Below are 22,036 nucleotides of genomic sequence, written 5' to 3' on the forward strand. Positions count from 1 at the left end.
GTCGGCTGCAAGAGGAGTTGGACAGGCAATGGATTTAAGAGACAGGATCTTTCGACAATCTCATCCAGGTCACTCTGGGCATGGTCAACGCCCTAGCCTTGTGGACGCAGCGGGAACATCTCTCAATCAGCCTGCATTTCTTCCTCAAACCTCTCATTTGGTCATCACCACCAACACTTCCCTAGAGGGTTGGGGGGCTCAACTCCAGGATCTACAAGTCAGTGGCAAATGGCAACCTTTTCAGCTACTTCTCCACATCAATCTGCTCAAATTCAAGACAGTGCATTTGGACTTGCAGGCGTTCCTTCCCTGAATAGGCAATTCTACAGTTCTGATCCGCAGAAAATATGACCGCAATGCACTACATCATCAAGCAGGGTGGCACAAGATCTCCCTTGCTGTCCCAAGGCATCTGGGAGTGGTCCATTTTCCACAAAGCACAACTACGAGCGGAACACATCCCAGAATACCACAGCAGATACTCTAAGCAGACTGCGTACCTCCTGTCACAAATGGAAAATCAAACAGAGGACCCTCGACAATGTCTTTCTTCAGTGGGGCAAACTGAATCTGGATCTCTTCGCAACTCCCTTGAACCAGACATGCCAGTTCTTCGCAAGCGGGCATCCTCATCCGGGGTCGGGTGAGAATTAATTTTCGATCACCTGGTCCAGAATCTTTGCTTATTTATTTATTTATTTATTCAAAGTTTTATATAGTGCGAACAGGATCCTTACAGATATCAGAGCGCTTCACAAAGACAGGGTAGGGGCAGTAGGAGTCAACAGAGATAATGGGAACAGTATAATAGTCAATAACATGGTAATAACATGGATAATAGAAACATACATAAAACCAATCCATATACAATCAGGTAAGGAAGTAATATAGGACAGCACAAGTCATTGATCCCACTACAGAGGTGTTCAGGTGGATCAGTTAACCAACGTGTATCATATCTTGGACGGTAGTAAGAGAGTAGCGTAGTAGTGCCCCCAACAAGTAGAGTATAGTGCCAAGGGATAGGGTGAGCAGTGATACAAAGCAATGCAGAGTCTATGAACCAACATCTATAGCGATCAGGAGATCTTGGCCAGAAGGATTGTTTTCACCTCTTTCTTGAAGAGTGCAGTGGAGGAGATCAGCCTGGTTTCAGGAGGGAGCGCATTCCAAATCCTGGGTGCCATTCCTGAGAAGGAGCGCTTGTAAGTTTTCACTTTCCGGAATCTACGAGGTTTCAGGAGTAGATTTTTTGTACTCCTATTGGATCTCGAACCTCCTGATATAGACAGCTTTTGAGCGAGGTAGTTGGGTGCCTTGTGGTGCACGGCCGCGTGTGTCATAACTGCAATTTTTAGCTGTATTCTGGCTTCAAAAGGCAGCCATTTTAGGGACTTTAAGTCTGGGGATATGTGCGAATGCTTTCTAGAGCCAGTAATGAGTCTCGCGGCAGCGTTCAGGGAGGCTCTTAAGGGTGCTGTTGTGGATAGCGGGAGACCGCTGAGGGCCGCAATTCCGTAGTCTATTCGAGGGATGACTAAAGCTTGTACAGCAGTTTGGAAGTCTTTGGCCGGGAGGAAGGGTTTGATTTTCCTCAGTGTGTTAATTTGGAAATTAGCTGCTTTTGTGGCTTTGCTGACGTGCTGCTGCATGTTGAGCTTGGCGTCGAGTGTGATGCCTAGGGATTTCGCCGAGTCCACGATGGTAGGTTGGACATTGAGTGCTGTTAGGTTGTTGAGCCAGGTTTGGGTGGTGGAGATTTTCGCCGGGGGTGTGATGAGTAGGAACTCAGTTTTCAGAGCATTTAGTTTGAGGTGATTATCGGCCAGCCATGATTGGGTGTTAATAAGCGTGGAATTCAGATGTTTGATATCTTCCGGGGATTGTAACTTTAGATAGAGTTGTGTGTCATCGGCGTACATATGGAATTGAACATTGAATGCTTGAAGCAGGGTGGCGAGCGGTTCCATAACGAGGTTGAACAGTGTAGGGGAGAGGGTGGATCCTTGTGGGACACCTAGATCTGCAGGCACAGGTGTAGATAGCACATTGTCGATCTTGAACCTCTGAGACCGATTGTGAAGGAAGGACGAAAACCACTTGAGAACAGTTCCCGATAGCCCCATTCTAGTGCTTAGCAGCTCCAGCAAGTTCTCATGTTTGACCGTGTCAAATGCTGACGAGAGGTCAAGAAGGATGAGGAGGCAGGACTCATTGTGATCCAGAATTTGGAGGGCGTCATCAATTATGTGTGTCATAGCTGTTTCCGTGCTATGTTTCGCTCTGAAGCCTGATTGATGAGGGTTGAGGAGGTCAAATTGATCAATGTGTTTTGTTAGTTGGAGTTGGACACATTTCTCCAGCAGTTTGGCCAGGGTGGGGATATTGGTGATGGGCCGATAGTTGTTTAGGTCAGACGGATCAGCTGTAGGTTTCTTGAGTATAGGCGTGACTTGCCCCACCTTAAGGGAGTCTGGAATGTGGCCTTGTTGCAAAGAGCTGTTGATGATCTTGGTCCAGAGAGGGAGGAGCAAGGGGATAAAGTCTTTTACAGCATTAGCAGGTAGAGGGTCTGTGAGGTGATTAGAGGGCTTCAAGGTGCAGAGCAGTTTGTGTATTTCTTCTTCCGAATAGGTATCGAAGTACTGCCAGGATGCTTTGTTTTTAGGTTGAGTGTCTGCCATTCTGGTGTGGTTGGGGTATCGGCTTACATCCATGATGAGGTCATTTCTTATGTTGTCAGTCTTTAGTTTAAAGAAAGCAGAGAAGGCTTCACAATGTGGGGTGTCGTTTGTTGTGCTGTTTGATTGTGTGGGTTGTGCCTTTGTTTGGGTCTTGATTAGCTCGAACAGTTTTCTTGGCCTGTTCTTCGCTTGGTCCAACTGGCGGCTGAAGAAGTCCGACTTTGTGCGCTTTATTTTCCTAAAGTAGGCATTTCTCTTGTTCTTAAGCTTTTTGAGATGCAGTGCTGAAGGGTCGGATCTCCAGGTGCGCTCTGCCATTCGCATATTACGCCTTTCGTCATTGAGTCTGTCATCATACCAGGGGTTAGAGATTTTGGTGGAGACTCTCTTCAGTTGCAGAGGGGCGACTTCATTGACTATTGTATTCATAGAGTCAAGGTAGTGGTCAGTCAGTGATTGAACATCTGAGGCCCCTGAAGGGGGAAGGAGGAGGTTGCCGATGTGGGGAGGTAGGGTAGAGGGGTTGAGATTCTTCAAATCTCTTTTCCATGTTTTGGTTTTGATTGGTTGAGTAGGGTTAGGTTTAACTTTTTCGTTGATAAAGAAGGTGATAATGTGGTGATCTGACCAATCGCAGGGTAGAATCGCCTCCAGTTGAATAGCGTTCCAGTTGAATGCCTTTCTTCCGATTCCTCTCCTCCCAAGAGTCCTTCTGAAAATGAAGACCAAAGCATGCAGGATAATCCTGATAGTGCCAAAGCAGTCATGCCAACATTTGTTTGCAGGATCACTCTCTCAGAGAGGATTCACATCCAGTTAAAACCGATACCATCTCTTCTGACCATGAACCAGGGCAAGTGCTGCACCCGGATCCTAGGTCATTTCACTTGTTAGTCTTGGTCCCGAGTTCAATGAATTTGCACACCTAAAAATCCCATCAGACTGCAGGGGCATAGTAGCTGGAGCTCGCACAGACCGTATGAATAAAACCTACTGCCTCAAGTGGAAACAATTTTGCCAAAACAGATAAAGGTCATCCACTTTCCTCTTCTTCAGAGAAATTCTTCCGTATCTCTTGCACGTAGCGAAATAGGGTCTGGCTTATGCATCCATTAAAGTCCATTTAGCAGCCATCTCCCATTTCAGGCAATCTTCCACTCCACCTTCATTATGGCCATCCGGACTCATGAAGCAATTCCTCAAGGGATTATTCAGGGTCTACTCACCGGTAAGACCTCCTCCTCTACTATGGCACCTCAACATCGTACTTTCACAACTCATGAAAGATCCCTTTGTGTGCATTCACAGGGCAGACATCAAGTTCCAAACACAGACAGTAGCTCTTCTACTGGCCTTGACATCAGCCAGAAGATTCAGCAAGATACAGGTTTCACTATCCAGGAGCCTTTCCTCCAATTTAGGGATGATAGGGTGTTTCTTTGCACAAACCCCAAGTATATTCCTAAAGTCCCTTCCATCTTCGGTCTCAATGAGCCTATAATTCTTAAAACGTTTACCAGGCCCTAAGACGCAGGCTGAAATGGCACTTCACTCATTATACGTAAAGAGATGTTTAAAGTTCTGATTGAATAAAACAAAAGGTTTCCGCAACTCCAATCAACTATTTGTAGCTTACAGCGCTCCTAGGAAAGGGTATCCTATTTCGAAACAGAGCGTTGCTTGATGGATATCCAGTGCCATTCACTTCTGCCATCAGAAAGCTTTTACGCCATAGAGCACAATGGTGCACGTTCATTCTACAAGAACTATGCCTGATTCAATGGCCTTTATTTGCCGGCGTGTTAATTCAGGCGATTTGCCAAGCGGCTACCTGGAAAAATAGTCACACCTTCACACAGCACTACTGCTTGGAATTTAAGCAGCAGTGCAGTTCAAATTGATGCAGCAGTGGGCCACACAGTATTAGGGTATTTTCCAGTATAGGTGGGCTAGCTCCTTCTTCCTGCCATCTTCATACTGTTATGCACATTTTTAATTGTAAGTTACATGTTTTTCTGAAATGGTAGTCCATCTATTTTTTGATACATGGATATGTATACGTATACATTTATTCTTTCATGCTATATGTATGTAGTTTGCATAATTTTAGAAAATGTGCTTCTCAATTGATATTTAGTCTGATTCAAGTATATGAATCTATGAAAGATCCAATATTGGAGTAAGGAATAAGTTAATTACCTGTAACTGTAGTTCTGTGGTATTGAAATCTTTAAATGTTCACATGCGACCGAGCCTCCTCACCTGGGAAGCTCACCTTCTCTCCCAATGAGTGTTTCTATACACTTGTGCTCTAAAAATCTGAGGGACTGGAGCTTCTCACAGGAGTGTTTTAGAGGGTGGTACAACCTGATTGGTTGAAACTTAAGTTTGGTCTCTTTTTTTAAAATTTACTATGATACATTAATAAACTGAAGGCCCTAGGGCCTTTCCAGTCTATACCCACCACTGTATTGCTTTTCTAAAGTACCGTGGGACTCCCATCTCGAGAACAGGGAATGATTCAAGCATGTGAATCTATGAACGATCCAATACTGGAGTAACAGCTGCCTCAGATGATCAGTGTGATGAGGTTCCTCTGGTGAGCAGTGAGAGGAGCTGCCTCTGGTTAGCAGTGTGAGGAACCTGTACTGGTGGGCTTTGAGAAGAGCTGCTTCTGGTGAGCTGTGAGAAGATCTGCTTCTGTTGAGCAGCTTGAGGAGCTTGCCCTGGTGGGCTGTTAGAGGAGCTTAATGTGAGGAGCTGGTATTTGTGAGCAGTGTGAGAAGCTGCAAATGGTGAGTAACCTTAGGCGCTAACACAAGTACTTTGCGGACATCGTACAAAGTCACCCTTGTGCCATGAGGCAGTGTGCATGATCCAAAAGGTCTCTTATACATACCAGAAGATGGGGCTCTCTCCCCGCTCTCGCACCACGTAGTACTCTTTGTCCTGGGGCAGGATCTTGGCCAAACCGAAGTCTCCGATTTTGACGTGGTTGTGACTCTGCACTAAGATGTTCCGGACAGCCAGGTCTCTGTGCACATAGCGCTGCGTGCCCAGGTATTCCATGCCCTGTGGATACATATAGCACATTCAGGATACACAAACGGTAGCTCTCTGTGCCCAGGTACTCTATGCCCCATGGAAACATACAGCGTACTCAGAAGACACACACAATGTAGCGCTGTGTGCCCACGTACTCCATGGCCTACGGATATAGCTCACGCAGAAGAAACACACAATATAGCGCTGTGAGTGCAGGTACTCCATGCCCTATAGATACATGTAAAACACTGAGAGGACACACACAATGTAGTACTGCAAGCACAGGTACCCCATGCTCTATGGATACATATGTTACAAAAAACAGTGGTCCCTACTCGTGGACACAATGGTATACTAAGCTAATAATCACACATCTGATAAGTGTTATGTCTTTTGTCCAGCCGGACAAGGAATTTATTTAACAATTGTCTTAATAAAAACTGAATGAACACATTAATAACAAGTGGGCACTGCCGTGACCCACAACATTCAGACAAAACAACGAACAGAATGGTAAAAGGAGCAAAGCAAAGATATGTCTGTGTACTTGTAGTCAGTGCTACAGACAGAGATTGTTATAACCACACCATTGCATTTCACAATATTTTAAATGTCATATTGCATAAGGTTTTTTTTTGCCCACTTGTTATTAATGTGTTCATTCAGTTTTTATTAAGAAAATTGTTAAATAAATTCCTTGTCCGGCTGGACAAAAGACATAACACTTATCAGGTGTGTGATTATTAGCTCAGTATACCATTGTGTCCACGAGTAGGGACCACTGTTTTTTGTAACATGATACTGCCCAAGGTCCCTATGGCATACCTTGTGGGTTCCCTTGTCTTTCTTAAACACTATGGATACATATAGCACACACAGAGGACGCACACAATGTAGTGCTACGAGCACAGGTACCCCATGCCCTATGGATACATATAGCACACACAGAGGACACACACAATGTAGTGCTGCGAGCAGAGGTACCCCATGCCCTATGGATACATATAACACACTCAGAGGGCACACACAATGTAGTGCTGTGAGCACACATACTTCATGCCCTACAGAGATATACAGCATGATCAAACGACAGACACAGTGTTGTGCTGGAGGTCCAGGCCATACATGCCCCAGGGATTCATGCGAAACACCCAGTGGCCGCAGAGCCAAAAGAAGTGTCGAGAATCAAGATAGTCCTAGGCCTTTGGAGCAAACCAGAGCCCCAGAGGCCTCGCACACAATGTAGCGCTTGCCAGGCCTGTGTGTTCCAAGGGCTCCAATGAAAATGTGCACTATGGTTATGGCCAGACGGTGAATGTGTAAAGTCACACAGTCATTCATTTTGATAAAGGAGAGGATATGAGACCAGGGTTGTAGGCGCTTGTTTTGACTGCTCCTCCCTGTGCTTTATTTATTCTATGTGAGGGAAGATTGCCCTGTTGCTGGTCTGTCTGCACCTGTTTTGGGTGTGAGGTAAGTGTATCCTGCTGCCACAGTATTGTTAGATTTCAAGTTAGTGAGGCCCTTACCCGCTGGAGTCCAAAGTGTGGATTGAGCCTGTCTGTCTCCCAGGAGATTCTGAACAGGAGAAGCAGCTGCCCAGCCCCCACCCCAGGCCAGCAGACCATTGGCTATTCAGCTACCAGGCAAGTCTGAGCCCTCCTCTCACACCTGCCCAGGCCCCTAGAGGCCGTGCTGGGTGGACCCCAAATCATTCTCCTCCATCTTGTGAGTTGCAGCGTACCTGTGCCCCAGATTGCAGTGAGCAGAGTCCAGGAAGTGGTAAGGAGACAGACTAGTGCTGTCTCTTCCCAAGACAAAAAGTTGTTTAAAAAACGATTTTCACTTTCTATGTTTACTGTCTTTGCCTGTGGTTGTTACAGTTTAAAACTGTAGTTTTAGCCTGCCTGTGATTGCATTTTTTATCACCTGTGTTGTGTTTTAAACTTGTGGTTTTCCCTGCCCATGATTGCTTCCATTTAACGTGTTGAATTGTGGGATTTGCAGTCCAACCTCTGTAGTTTGTCCCTCTCATTCCTTAGTGACAATTCTGTTTTCCCTCCAAATTTCTCCTTTGTTCTGTGCTAAGACCTGTATGTTAAAACAGTGCACTCCCAGCCACTATTTTGTGTTCACAAGCCAGTGAAACCAGTCCCCCTGCCTCCCTCCCTCCCCTCCAGCAACAGGGATTTTCTACATCAGAGGGTGCTTCTGTGAGCTGTTTGAATTGTGTTTACTTGGGCCTGTGCACTTCGTTTTTTGGCCAGCAGAGGGAGTAAAGTTTTATTCAAACAGTATTGTTAGATTTCAAGTTAGTGAGGCCCTTACCTGCTGGAGTCCAAAGTATGGATTGAGGCTGTCTGTCTACTATGAGATTCTGAACAGGAGAAGCAGCTTCCAACTCCCTGGCCAGCAAACCTTGTCTGAGGTTGCTGGGACCTTATATGGTCTGCTAGTGGTTGATTCATGTCTACACTGATTGGTGGTTGTATCTGGTGTTTCTATTGGATGAGGGTTAATGTCCTCATTGGTTGGGTATTTGAGGGTTCTGATTGGTTTCTGGGTCTGTGATTCAATCATTGTTGGGTGGGACTAGGGCTAGGGTTAGACCTTTAATTGGAAGTAGCGATTAGGGCTTCTGGTGTGATTGGTTGCTGGACTAGGTGTGGGACTTAGAGTAGGGTTAGGCTTTCTATTGGAAGTAGGACTAGGGCTACCTGTGCCATTGGGTGCATGGACTTGTTTTGGGACTACTGGTAGGGATAGGGCCTTTATTGGACGTATGGATCAGGGTTCTTGAACTGATTGGGTGCTTGGACTAGGGCTAAGATTGGCTGTAAGGTCCTGGTCTCCTATTGGTTCTAGATTTTAGGGCTAGTGTTGTGATTGGATAGTGTTAGGGCTCCCATTGGCTGAAGGGGCATCTGATTACTAGGGCTATAAAAGGCCAGGCTTAGGGCATCTCAGCCCGGGCGTCGAGGCTAAGGGTAGAGAGGACAAGGGCTGCCACCTGTTTGAGCCTGTTATGGGCAGAGAGGACAGGGGCTGCTGCCTGTTTGAGCCTGTTCGAGACTGGTCGGGACTAGGGCCAGAAATGCTGCCCTTTTTCTCATTGATGAACTGGGATCACTGCCTAAAGTATCAAAGGAAGTAAGAAACCTCAGAATGACCATGGACTCCAAGCTATCAATGAATGCCCAAGTGGATAAACTAGCAAGATCAAGCTTTGCTACTATAAAAACGCAACAACCAATTTTCCCTCTTTTGGGATTTCCACACAAGGTCCAAGCTACCATCTCCCGTGTTCTGTCCAACGTCGCTTACGCAAATAGCCTCTACCACGGATCACCTTGAAACGACCATGAAAAGACTACAACGAATTCAGAACTCGGCTGCCAGACTACTCCTGCATATCAAACCACGGGACCACATCTCCCCTGCCTTGAAAGCCCTGCATTGTTACCGGTTGCCAGAAGATCCACGTTCAAGCTGCTTTGTATCAACAATAAAGCAATACATGGAATGGGACCACTCTTCATCAGGAATAAAATCACCAAACACATTCAACAAAGGAACCTCCACTCAAAAGGAGCATCTTGCCTCAAAATACCACCATACAAAAAAACCACGGGTGGCACATCCTTCTCTGTTCAAGCAGCCAAACTATGGAACTCTTTACCCCCCAACATAAGGTCCACCGACAACCACCTTATCTTCAGAAAACTACTCAAGATCTGGCTCTTCCCCACATAAGCACCATACGCAAACAGAAATGTACAGCATATCCCTCTGTTTACAAGCATTTGTTTTCACTATAGATATGTACCTATCTTTGTGTATTACTTTGTATAAACATGTAAAATAATTATGTTGTTGAAAGAAAAAAAAAATCATCTTTGGTCTACATGTACATACTTCCATTGTGCATCTATGTACCTTCCATGTACCTGGATCTGTGTGTCTGTTACTTTTCTCCTGAAAAAGCATATCCAATGCACTACCCTATTTTTCATCCTGTGCCTCTATCAATATCTTTAATCTACATATACTTACCTCCTTTATGTATCTATATACTTTCAATGTAATTATGGATCTATATATTTATCCCTTTCTTCTAATTTAGCATTTCCAATGCACTACCCTATTTTTCAGCCTATACTTCGATCAATATATCTTCTAGCCCAACCTTCTGACTCATCTCAAACTTCTTCTACTACTCCTTCCAATGCACCACCCTATCTCTCATCCTATACATATATCAATATATCTTCTACGTCCACTCTCTCATTTATCCCAAACCCCATAGCACTACTATGATTGCCAAAATAACCCTTTCTAGACTCTCTCCTACTCCACCCCTCCTTGCATCATCTGACACCTCTTTTACTATACCATCCCCTAAAACAAACCTTTCTAAACTCTTCCTTCTGAGTCCTCCCCTCCAAAACTCCTTTTTACTCATCCAAAAGCCTCCTCCTACTGCTAAGACCTAAAAAAAAAAATCCTTCACTCTTTTATCCCTCCACTATCCTTTTCAATTGAAATTAACAGACTAACATGTTCACTTCTTAAATTCCATATTAAACTATACTAATATACTTCACAAATAACTGAATAACATATCCACTACTCAAATTAGTTCATATTTTTTACTATACTAATTTTCAACAGTAATACTTTATGGGTTCCGGAGTGTTGTGCTACTCGCCAGAAAAGCGCTTCAACACCCATCAGGGGTAACAAGTGCTATATGAATGCAAATCTTTCTTCCCTTTTGATCCCCCCGCTATCCTTCTCACTACAAGTAACTGACTAATATCCACCACTGAAATTACTTCATATTTCACCATGTTAATTCACCACAAATCCTTTGTAGCGCTATATAAATACAAACCTTTGTCCTTCTCTATCCTTCTACTATCATTCCAAATCCAAATAACTGATTAACCTATACACCACTTAAAATGTACTTGCAGGTTTCACTAAACTAAATCAACACTAATCCTCTATGGGTCCCGGAGTAGCGTGCTACTTGTCGAAAAAGCGCTTTGAAGCCTCGTTAGGGGTAGTAAGCTCTATATAAATGCAATTACAATACAATACAATACATTGGTCATCTTTACTGTACCAGCTAGTGAGGGAAGCTTTCACTGTTGCTCCCTGTGCATTACCATGTTAATGATTGTCTGTGGGAGAAAAGCTTGCACTGTTGCTGTCTGTGCTACACCTTAATCTGTGTGTGTTTGTGTGCATGTGTGCTTGTGTGAGTGATGCTTGCACTATTGCTGTCAGTGCTACACCTTAATATGTGTGTGTAGCTTGCACTATTCCTGCCCGTGCTTCACCCTGTTAATGTGTGTGTGTGTGTGTTTGTGTGTTGCAGTAGAGTATTTCACCTAGCCTGTTTGTCAGCAATTATGAACTTACCTACCAAGCCATCTGGTTATCCAAAGCTCAAACTGTAATAAAACTATAATGTTATTGATCTTGTGAATGTGATCTGAATGGTTATAACACATAAAGGTGTGGCAGACCACATAGAAGTTCTTGTTGTTTGTTGGCCTCTCATTTCTTCAGACAACCCCAGCTTGCACAAATATTTGCAGCTGTACAAAGGTTTATTCAGGTCTTGTTTCCCTTCCCCTAGTACGTAATAGAGACATGACTCAGGTATGGTGACAAATAAGCGGCTATGTCTGAAACATTGCATCTATGTACAGAAGGCAGACGGTTGTGTACCCACATCTACCATCCACATCTGGACTATCGCTTCCGGTTCCTCAGGTCACACCTGAGACACACTGTGTAGTTCTGGAGACCACTTAGAGTGCTGTGCCCATATAAATCAAACCTGGAGTGTAGTCATCAGTTTTAGTAGAATCGTCTGAGTGCTGTGTCGAGTTCTGGAGCCCAGTTTGAGTGTTGAAGAAGGTAAAATTGGAGTATTATCTTCAGTTTTGGAAGACTCGTCTGAGTACAGTATCTTTTCTGGAGGCCTCCTCTGGAGCCTTCTTCTGGAGTGTTCAGTTCTTTAAACCTCACCTAGAGCACCGAGTCCAGCCCTAAGGCTTGGTTTGAATGCCCGATCTAGAACATTGACCGCTATTTGGAAGGCACTAGGCCACGGCAGCAGCTCTAGATATCTGTTATGAGGAATCAGATCCATTGATGAGATCATGGCCTGAAGCTCTGTTTCCCCTTCTGGACGCCTGGTCCGGAGTCGTGTCCACTTCTGGTTGGCTGCCAGGGGTCCAGATCTAGAGGCCTCATCCGGGGGATGCGTCCAGCTTGGATCATTCTATCGAGTTCTAGAAGCCAAGCCTACAACATTGTGTTCACTTTTAGAGGTGCTCTCTGGACTAGTGTGCCAAGTCATGGACTCTACATTTGAAGAGGAATAAATACAGAATAGAAACTTTACATAATGGCTCAATGCTAAGATCACAGCTTCTGACGATCTGTATAAGTATGAACAGAGGGTGAGGGGAGAGAGACTATTAAACAGCGTGGGTGCTAGAAAGTGGGGGTCTGTCTCTGGCAAAAAAATTAAAAAATGTAGCTGACACACTAGGCGCTTCCTCCCAGCAAGCGGAGGACATTTCTGCCTATGTCTTGACAGGGAGCGCTAGTGTTGACATGGTGGACATGGACAGGAACGCCCCTATTCTCAGGCTCTAAACAAGTGTTGACATGGTGGACCGGGACAGGAACACCCCTATTCTCAGGCTCTAAACAAGTGTTGACATGGTGGACATGGACAGGAACACCCCTATTCTCAGGCTCTAAACAAGTGTTGACATGGTGGACATGGACAGGAACACCCCTATTCTCAGGCTCTAAACAAGTGTTGACATGGTGGACATGGACAGGAACACCCCTATTCTCAGGCTCTAAACAAGTGTTGACATGGTGGACATGGACAGGAACACCCCTATTCTCAGGCTCTAAACAAGTGTTGACATGGTGGACCTGGACAGGAACACCCCTGTTCTCAGGCTCTAAACAAGTGTTGACATGGTGGACATGGACAGGAACACCCCTATTCTCAGGCTCTAAACAAGAGGGATGTGACTATGAATGGATTGGACGCTTCAGATGAATACGACTGTCCATTGCTGAGTACACCCCAGGGTTCTTACCAAAGTGAAGAGGAATCAACTTCTCAAAGACATAATGAATCTTCTCCACATAACAGTAATAGAGCCAGGTTCGGAAGATTTGGTAGAAGGATTGTCAAAGACACAAAATGCAATGATTTATTTTGTGCTTACGGTCACAGCTGGTCAGGTGTCAGACCAGCATGTTAACAGGCACAAGATGGTGCTTTTCCCCGTGGCTTCTCCGGCTCATCGTGAGGTGGTTGGTCTCTCGGGGCTGGGGCTCACATCGGAAACATTGCAGTTCTGCTACCTTGGGATACAGATAACACATGACCAGCGGTTGCGGTACGAATTAAATATGGGCCGGGTTGTTGTCGGTCTCACTGCCTCCCTAACATTTTGGAACACCCTGCCGTTGTCTGTCATGGGCAGAGTGGCTCTCAGCAAAATGGTACTGTTGCCCAGGTTTCTCTATATCATGCAAAATTCATTTTGTGTCCTGCCGATCTCCCTATTCGAGCAGCTTAACGGGCTGCTGGTGTCCATAGTCCGGGCGGGTATGTGTAGCAGAGTCTGGCCGGAGGTCCTTACATTGGAACTATCAGAGGGCGCACGGGGGCTTCGGCATCTCCAGCTGTAGTACCAGGCTGGTCTCCTTCAGTATGCAGCCCTGTGGTGCAATGATGGTCCTAATTGGGAGAAGAAGCTACTGGAAGGACTAGTCTCAATGGAGGATCTCCCGAAGATCCTTATGGGGTGTTTCGTAGGGTACCGGTGGACACTCCCTTTATAATGACTTATGTTGCACAGGCGGGGGAAAAGGCGGTCTAATGCTTGTTGAAACTTGCACTGCAAGCAAAGCTTCTTCCCATTTGGTGGCTCCAATTTTTCTTGCGTATCCCTGCCTCCATGGATGTCATGTGGTGGGTCTGGGGCTATCTCTGCAATATGAGGGTTTGTCCCGCACAGCGTGTGAAATTTGGACAAGTTTCCCTAAGGAACCTGTAGACTCCCTGATGCTGATGGTGCTGCTGGATCCAGGCACTAGTAGAGATCTCATTGCTCGGTTGTATACTGCCCTGAAGGGTGGCAGGCAGACGGACATAATGTCGTCACGTGTTAATTATTTATTATTATTATTTAAAACATTTGTATAGCGCAGCTATCACCTTACAGGCATCCTGGCGCTGAGAAATTCTCCAAGAGGAAGAGGCAGGGAGAGGCAGAGCAGTACGGTGACCATCAAGTTAACCCTTCGGAAACAGCCAAGTTTTGACACGTTTCCTAAAAAGAAGAAGTTCTTCCGTTTGACGGATATCCAGGGGCAGACTATTCCAGAGTTTAGCGGCAGCAACTCCGAAGGACCTGCCCCCGGCCCGAGCTTTTTTGAATCTCGGAACTTTCACAAGACAAGCCGTTGCAGATCGAAGTGCTCTTGGATGGGGACATTGACCACCCGCTCACTGATAGTGAATTGAGGCGCGCTGGAGCGCAGGTGCAGGAAAAGGCTAGTAATGCTAGATTTAAGCGGACACAATTTGATTATCTTCATAGGGCTTACTTAAGGCCGCATCAGTGGCGTAGGTTTACCTGACACTGTATGCTGGCAGTGCCTGTTGCGAGGAGACCCCACCTGTTTCATTCATGTAGCATGGTCATGCCGCGTCTGAGAGCCTTCTGAACGGGGGTGCTGTGCAAGGTGAATCTGATTACAGGAATCAGGACTGAACTGATGACCCTGCATTGTCTGCTGGCACTTTTGCTGCTCCCTGGAGAGATGGGTAATAGGTTTGCTCAGGTGGGCCTGGTGCTTGCAGGGCCCCTATCGCTATTCATTGGGCACGTTCGGCACCAAAGACACAAGGCAAGTGGAGAGGTGACCTGTTGGAATGGGCAGTGGCAGAAGAATGTAGGCTCAAAAGCGTTCGCAAGGATGAGCATGAGTTAAGAGATTTGGATCTGTGGGGTGCCATGGTGGACCGCCTGGCAGAAGGCAGAGGGGTTGCGGCAGATGGATCAGCCCCAGGATCACCTGCGGCTGTGGGTATGCCACCCCCAGATGATAGTAGCAGGCTTGGGGACACCCATGTACGATACAGCGACCGCTCCCCCCCACCCCCGCAGATGACTATTACTGGTGTTTTCTGACAGAAACTACAGTAGGTATGGCTGGGAGTCTGGCTGATGGGTGTCTGGTGGCTCCCTCCCTTACACTTCCTCGACAATGTGTTCATCGATGTTTACCTTCACGTTGTTTGGCACACACGCATGCCTGGGTTCAACCCCCCGCCCTTGCGCTGGGCCGGAGATGAATTGCATTGCTTTTTGGGTCGAGCCTACAGCACGCATGCGCTGTCTGCAAGACCTGCTATGATCACTGTGGAGAAGTGTGGCTCAATGGTTAGAGCGGCAGACCCTGATGCAGAGGTCTAGCCCGGAACCAGGGTTCAATTCCTGGCTCGGCGGGTCTTGGGCTCAAAAATTCCAGGGACCTGATAATTCTCGCCTCGGTGCCTATTCCAATCATGGAGTCCCACTCTGCAACTCTAGGCAATAGCTTGCTTAATCTCCACAACAGCCCCCACAACGCTAAGGATGCCTGGCCTCCACCCTGGGGGTGCCCAGGAGTGAACACCTCACAGGGAAAGCCAGGATGGGTTCCACAGCGGTATTCGTACAAGCGCCTTGAGACCCTTGCGGGTGAGTAGTGCGCTATACAAGTATCAATTTACATTACACTATCACTATGTTATTCCCGCCTGCTGCTTGCTATAGGTTCTCTCCAGTGCCCCTCTTAATTGCTGCACGTGACTCATTTTGGCAGCCCATACCTCACTTCCAATAAAGCTTCTGGAGCAACGGCCAAGTACAGTCTAATTACGCTTGCATTCTTCATCTGTAGTTTTGAAGAACTCTTTCGTTTAAATGTTCCTTTCCGCCCCGTTGCTGCTTCTGTCTTGAGGCTGCTCGTGTCTTCTGTGCAGAGCACAGTGTCTTTCCTTCACCTACTTAGCGCGGTGCTAGCGACCGTCTTTTCGACCAACTTTTCTTTTTTTAAACATAGTTTGCGCTTTTTACAAGCACTACTGTTTGCTACTGTTTGTAAGACGAAATTTCACAGATCGTTGTTTGAATCTGCCATGTTTCTAAACTCTTCCCCTGCCCGTCCATCCCGCTGACACACACATCTCGTGTGTTTGTCCATGATAGATCCTTAGTGTGTTAATTGTTTATACATGCAAAAATGAGGGGTCACTGAGTTGATTATCTGCCAATAATTTGATTTCCTGCATTTTCTTTTCGCATGTCGTTAAAATTTTTACCAAGGAACAGTTTAGTTGAGGATCACTTGGTGCGAAACAAGCCGGGACAGCCTGCCTCCTAGTTTGAATTCCTCGCAGGTTAAATGTAACTTTCAGCAGTTGTTTCCATTCTTGTGAGAGTTGTAATCTTGGACTTGGTTTAATATGCAAGTCTTGGTGAAGTGATGCGTTTGGCAAAAACTCAAATCTCATTTTGGGTTCTTTGTTCAAAAGCTTAAAAAAGAACCCAGTCTGTCTATTGGCTGACATTTTTATTCAGATAACTTGTTTGTTATTGTGTGCAGTGTGGACATTAAGTATTTAGAGTAAAAGCATAACATGGATTTCACAAGGAGTGTGAAATTATTATGTTCTCAGTCTGGAATCTTACTTTTTACAATGAATAATCTTCTGACATCTCCAGACAGCTTTTGATTACTTTCAGTTCTAGGACAGTGCTGAGCTTGTTCTTATAGTACCTACAACTAGCACTGCCTAGGAGGCAGCTGGCATCGTAAATGCTTGTGATTATGTATAATGCAAATATATTTGAGTGATTCACGTGGGTAGAAAGCATGTAACTTTCTACGCATGTATCTCACTTGGATCTTACTCACTCAGGGGCATATTACCAACGATGAGCGATATTTATCGCTAACGAGGCTTAGCAACGATTTTTTTATCGCTAAGCATCGCTGGAAATTATCGCAGAGATAACTTGCTATTAGCAAGGATTATCTCAGAAGTGATAAAAATCCTCGCGCTAACTGCCAAATGAGAGAATATCGCTGGAAAACCAACGATAATCTCTCGAAGTTTGGCGTTAGCTTGATGATAGGGGCTCACAAACTTAGCCATGATATCCACCTTCCATAGGATATCATGGCTAAGTCAGGAAAATACCAGGTGTAAAAAAAGCAGTGCTAACCGCGGTTAGCGCTGCTTTTTTTTATCACTAACAGGGTTAGCGAAATCCTTGATAATAGGAGAAATGTCGCTTAACAACATTTCTCCTATTATTTTTCTCTGGAACGCCCCCTTTGCATCTCGTTAGAGATGCAAGAGGAAGCGTAGAGAAAAAGGGTGCTAACATGTGAATTTGCGTGTTAGCACCCTGTTGCTGATAGGGAGATAATTTTATCTCCGCTTTCTTGGCTTTTAAAGCCAAAAAAACGGAGATAAACCCCCTTGATAATATGCCCCTTAATTCCTTACATGCCTTTGGAATTGACTTGAATAAATGAAGTGTAAACTGAAGTGCTCGCATTGGGTTTCATTTTTTTATAGCCTTCAGTATATCAAATTTTGCTAAAATAACCGTTGTGCAGAAGTGTGGTGCCAGAGTCTTTGCGTTCATGTCCAGTACTGGTACTTTTTAGGAACATGAATGCTTGAGCTTTCTTTAAAGTATTGCAGTCAAGCATTTATAACAGATTGCCGTCTTTCAATATCAAATGTATTTTGGGAGAGGTAATAGGGCGATTTTCTCCTGGCTCCCGGATATAATGCACACATTGATCTACCTGACTGACCAGTTATCAAATGGTCTCAGTAGAGGGTTGTGTGTAGATCTGGAACGATCCCAGAGTGATTCTTGCATGTTACTGCCCCAATTTCAATACTGCATTCAAATAATCGGGCTTCCTGCTTTATTAAGAATGCAGGCTTTAACCAAATGCATTTAAAAAACTGGAATAACCACTTCCTGGTCTGGATTTAAGGAAGTCCTTTTGCAAACTTAAGTAGCAGTGAATAGAGGGATTTTTATCGGTGTGCTCTGTTGTGATGTCACACCATAGCTCAGTGAAAGTCGTACACCACAGTTATAGCCCAGCGAAGACCTTTCCTCCCCCTTATAAAAGCAACGCAATAGGTCTTGCATTACTAAAGTTTGAGCTATTGGCATTGTAAATATTAATGCAACGTCAATAGATCACTTTCACTACTGCGAGACCTATTACATTGCAAATGCTTGTTCCTTTTGAGATCCTTTAAATGCTGGGAGGAACCTGTACTTTTATTGCAAGACTGTATTTTATATTGTTATTCCGGGTTCTCACCCGGGGATTTTTGTTTTATATGTTTTACTTATTGCAAAATGCTAAAAAAGAAATACATTTTTTAAAAACTTTGGATGTTCACTGTTCGCATGTAACAGGAGTTTCCATTCAACTCTCTGAATATTTTTGTATGCATAGTCTTATATTCCACACAGAGAGCAAATTCTAAGGATTGAGGGGCATATTATCAAGGGATTTATCTCCGCTTTCTTGGCTTTAAAAGCCAAGAAAGCGGAGATAAAATTATCTCCCTATCAGCAACAGGGTGCTAACACGCAAATTCGCATGTTAGCACCCTTTTTCTCTACGCTTCCCCTTGCATCTCGAATGAGATGCAAAGGTGGCGTTCCAGAGAAAAATAATAGGAGAAATGTTCTTAAGCGACATTTCTCCTATTATCAAGGATTTCGCTAACCCTGTTAGTGATAAAAAAAAGCGGCGCTAACCGCGGTGGTTAGCGCTGCTTTTTTTACACCTGGTATTTTCCTGACTTAGCCATGATATCCTATGGAAGGTGGATATCATGGCTAAGTTTGTGAGCCCCTATCATCAAGCTAACGCCAAACTTCGAGAGATTATTTGGCAGTTAGCGCGAGGATTTTTATCACTTCTGAGATAAACCTTGCTAATAGCAAGTTATCTCAGCGATAATTTCCGGCGATGCTTAGCGATAAAAAATTCGTTGCTAAGCCTCGTTAGCGATAAATATCGCTAATCGTTGGTAATATGCCCCTACATTCCCAGATCTACTCCAAAAAAAACTCCCCAAAAAATTGTCATAGTAGCTTTTGGCACTGAAAGGAACTACTTTGTATGTGGATGTGCTCCAGGTGAAAGAGAAAGTGCAGCCACCCACATTATAGTTAACCAATGGCTGGAATGAGCTGACCCTGTCCCTTGCTGTGTTACAAAGATGGTGGGAGGAAAATGTGAATAAAACAATGATAAAACAATGGATAAGAGGGCTGACTTAGAGATCATATAACAAAGGATTTTATATATATAAGTTTAATGAAATCAAAAGGTCTTGACTAGTGCCAATTCTTTAAAAAAAAAACAAGTCCCCCCTTAAGTCTGCTGTGGAAAGACCCAGTTTACCCAATCAAAATACGGTGAGACCAAAATGCTTCATGGTGGGACAGACACAAGAACAGGAGCAGGGGGGAGGCGGCATTGAATCACAGCAGTAGCAGAAACAGAGATGTATGTAGCAAGTCAACCTAGCAGAGACAAAAGACCAGGGAAGATTTTAAAAGCCTGTAAATGTATACAACAGAGACACAACCTGTGAGAAACAAGACCTGCATGGCTGACGAACACCGGGGGCATTACAAAGACCAAATGTCACCTGAGCCTGTGCCACAATTCAATAAATCTCAAATGTAATGTCTCTATTCACAGTGTAATGCTTAAGAAAACAAAGCGAGATTGTACAGCACACAAGAGAGTGTACAGAAAAAATAAAGGACTAGCTGTCTTAGAACAGTAAACAATGATAAAGCATACCACAGTGAAAAAGGATTCTTTCTGTATACATGTATGCTATAAAGAAGTGACTGTGACAACGGTGTGAGGAGTCAGTGTACTTTTCAGATGCAACAATAGTTCTTCGTGCATTGCAATGACATACTCTTGAGGAACAGCCAGCAGCACGAGGCGAGGGAGAAATACTCCCATAGGCTGAGGCTGGATGTGGCTGACGAAGTCTCAAGCCAGAGGCTGAAGGAGCCAGAGACAATAAAAAAACAATAGATAAAATGGGCTGACGTAAAGCGGACTCTATATATTGAAACCAAAAGGTCTTCCAGACGGGAAACATCCTTTACCACGCGGATTTTACTCCGCAAGGCTTTAACAACGCGTCCATTACAACGCAAGTCGTAACCACGACTTGCGCTGGAGGGCGCTAGAGGATTAAGAATAGTATATTTACTATTCCAACACCTTCCCTATTGTCCACGGGGACTGGTGTTAGAATAGTAAATTATACTATTCTCAATCCGCGCCCCCAACGCAAGTCGTGGTAACGACTTGCGTTGTAAGGGACATGTTGTTAAAGCACGCGTTGTGACGGTACGCATCGTACCGTCATACATCCATGGCTCTCCTGTTTCAAGCCTCATCCCTGGAATGGGTTGTAGTCACCCTCTGTATCAATTGCCTCCTTCTTTCAGTGCTTCCACCAGAATCTGCAGCACTGACTATAAAGGGTGGCAGAATCATCTTCGAGGGCATAAGGACACCTTTTGTAATAGCACCCCCTCTCCTGGTTCCATCTATCACTGCGAAGACAGTTCACTCTCACTTAAAAGTACATGAGGAGCACACAGAAGGGGAAGCCCTCGCCCCTGTCCCCCCTGCGAGGGTGGGTACCTTGCAGATCTGAGAGGCGAACAGCAAGAGATTCCAGGAATTCAGCCGCTCCCGATTATTCTGAAGATACTCCCGTAAGCTCCCATTTGGCAGGTATTCCATGACGAGCCGAAGGTTCTTCCGGCCTGTATGGAGAGTGACAAGAATAAAGAAGATAGTAAGGTGGACATTGTTTAAAAAAAGATCACTGACGCAACCAAAGTACACAAAGAGAACCTAGAAGACAGGAGCAGAATGGAAGAAAAGGGGATTACTGGATGTATGGAAAGCAGGGAACCAAAATAATAAAACATAGCAAATTGTATGACTGTAGAGAAGCCATGACTCCAGGGAGAAATCCCGGAATATGTGATAGGCTCCAGGAATGAGCATCAAGGGAGCAATAGAGGGTTTTAGAGGGAGCACTCAGGTTCCTTGGCTGTGGGAGACCACAATAGCTAAAAGAATCAAGGAATAAACAATGAGGGAAGAACAGCAGTGTGTGGGAGGAAAAGAAATGTCTCCAAGGTGTAGGCAATCAGTATAGGTAAAAGAATCCAGGAGTGAGCAGCGAGAGATGGAGCACAAGCAGAATCTGGGGTGAAACATGTCTCCAAGTGTCGTGTTTTGGCAGCTCCTGAGTTAGCGTTTAGCACAGCTACACGGTCTTTTCTGTTAACTTGACCAAAACGAACGGGGGCCATTTTGAATCCCTCTGACTTCCGTTTTCTATGAACACGCTGCCTCGTGGTCAGTGTGCCCTTTTGTCCTTTCTTGATACCCATGGTCCCTTATTCTGCTCGGCAACAGGCTATTTTTAGTACTGGTCAAACGCACATGCGCATCATGCATTTACTGGTCACTCTTTAGGAATGTTGGTACTAACTGACCAGTGCTATTTAACTCCTCCCACATGCTGGCTGTGTTCCAAAAATGACCTTATATGTACCTAAAATGTGTAACTTGTGACCGCCTATCTTTTTATTGCTATTAAACTGTATAAAAGAGGTCGCGCACCAATGTTCGGTGTGCTACTTCTTACACTGCCGAAGGGTGCGGTAGGAATGTATCACCACCCCATGGGGTCTTAATAAACTTGTCTTTTACCTTTTCCAGTGTCCGTGCCAACTTCTATACTAAAAGAGGTTTGAGAGCTTAGCAGAGTATGTAGGCCTGATTTGAACCCAACACCACAATTGGCGACCACGAAGGGACTCATCGGCGACTCGGATGCCCGAAGGAGAGGTCGTGACGAAGGTCAGGAAACTCGCCATGGACGCGTACGCTGCCACTGAGTGACCCGAGTCTTGGCACCCACGGTGTGTTTTTCCTTCCTTCCGATCTGACCTTCCAGGTGGCGCCGGTCTCCGACTGAGATTCTGATCTTGGATTGTCGTGATGTGTCGTTTTGGCTGATTTGACCACAGAATTTGGCAGTTGGACTTTGGACGTTTGAAAATATTTGGTAAGCTTTTGATTGGTGAGGTAGTCTA

At 45.0% G+C, this 22,036-nt stretch overlaps 1 protein-coding gene across 1 annotated transcript in view; it reads right to left on the minus strand.

Moving 5' to 3' along the window:
• JAK3 (Janus kinase 3) overlaps positions 1-22,036 on the minus strand; it is a 279,679-nt gene that overhangs the window by 20,713 nt on the left and 236,930 nt on the right. Inside the window, exons 20-21 of the mRNA XM_078669301.1 lie at positions 20,565-20,689; positions 5,584-5,756 (exon numbers count right to left, since the gene is read on the minus strand). Of these exons, the coding sequence (XP_078525427.1) occupies positions 5,584-5,756; positions 20,565-20,689 (298 nt within the window). The remainder of the gene's footprint in view (positions 1-5,583; positions 5,757-20,564; positions 20,690-22,036) is intronic.

Source organism: Lissotriton helveticus, chromosome 12, assembly GCF_964261635.1.
Source record: "Lissotriton helveticus chromosome 12, aLisHel1.1, whole genome shotgun sequence".
Taxonomy (NCBI): Eukaryota; Metazoa; Chordata; class Amphibia; order Caudata; family Salamandridae; genus Lissotriton; species Lissotriton helveticus.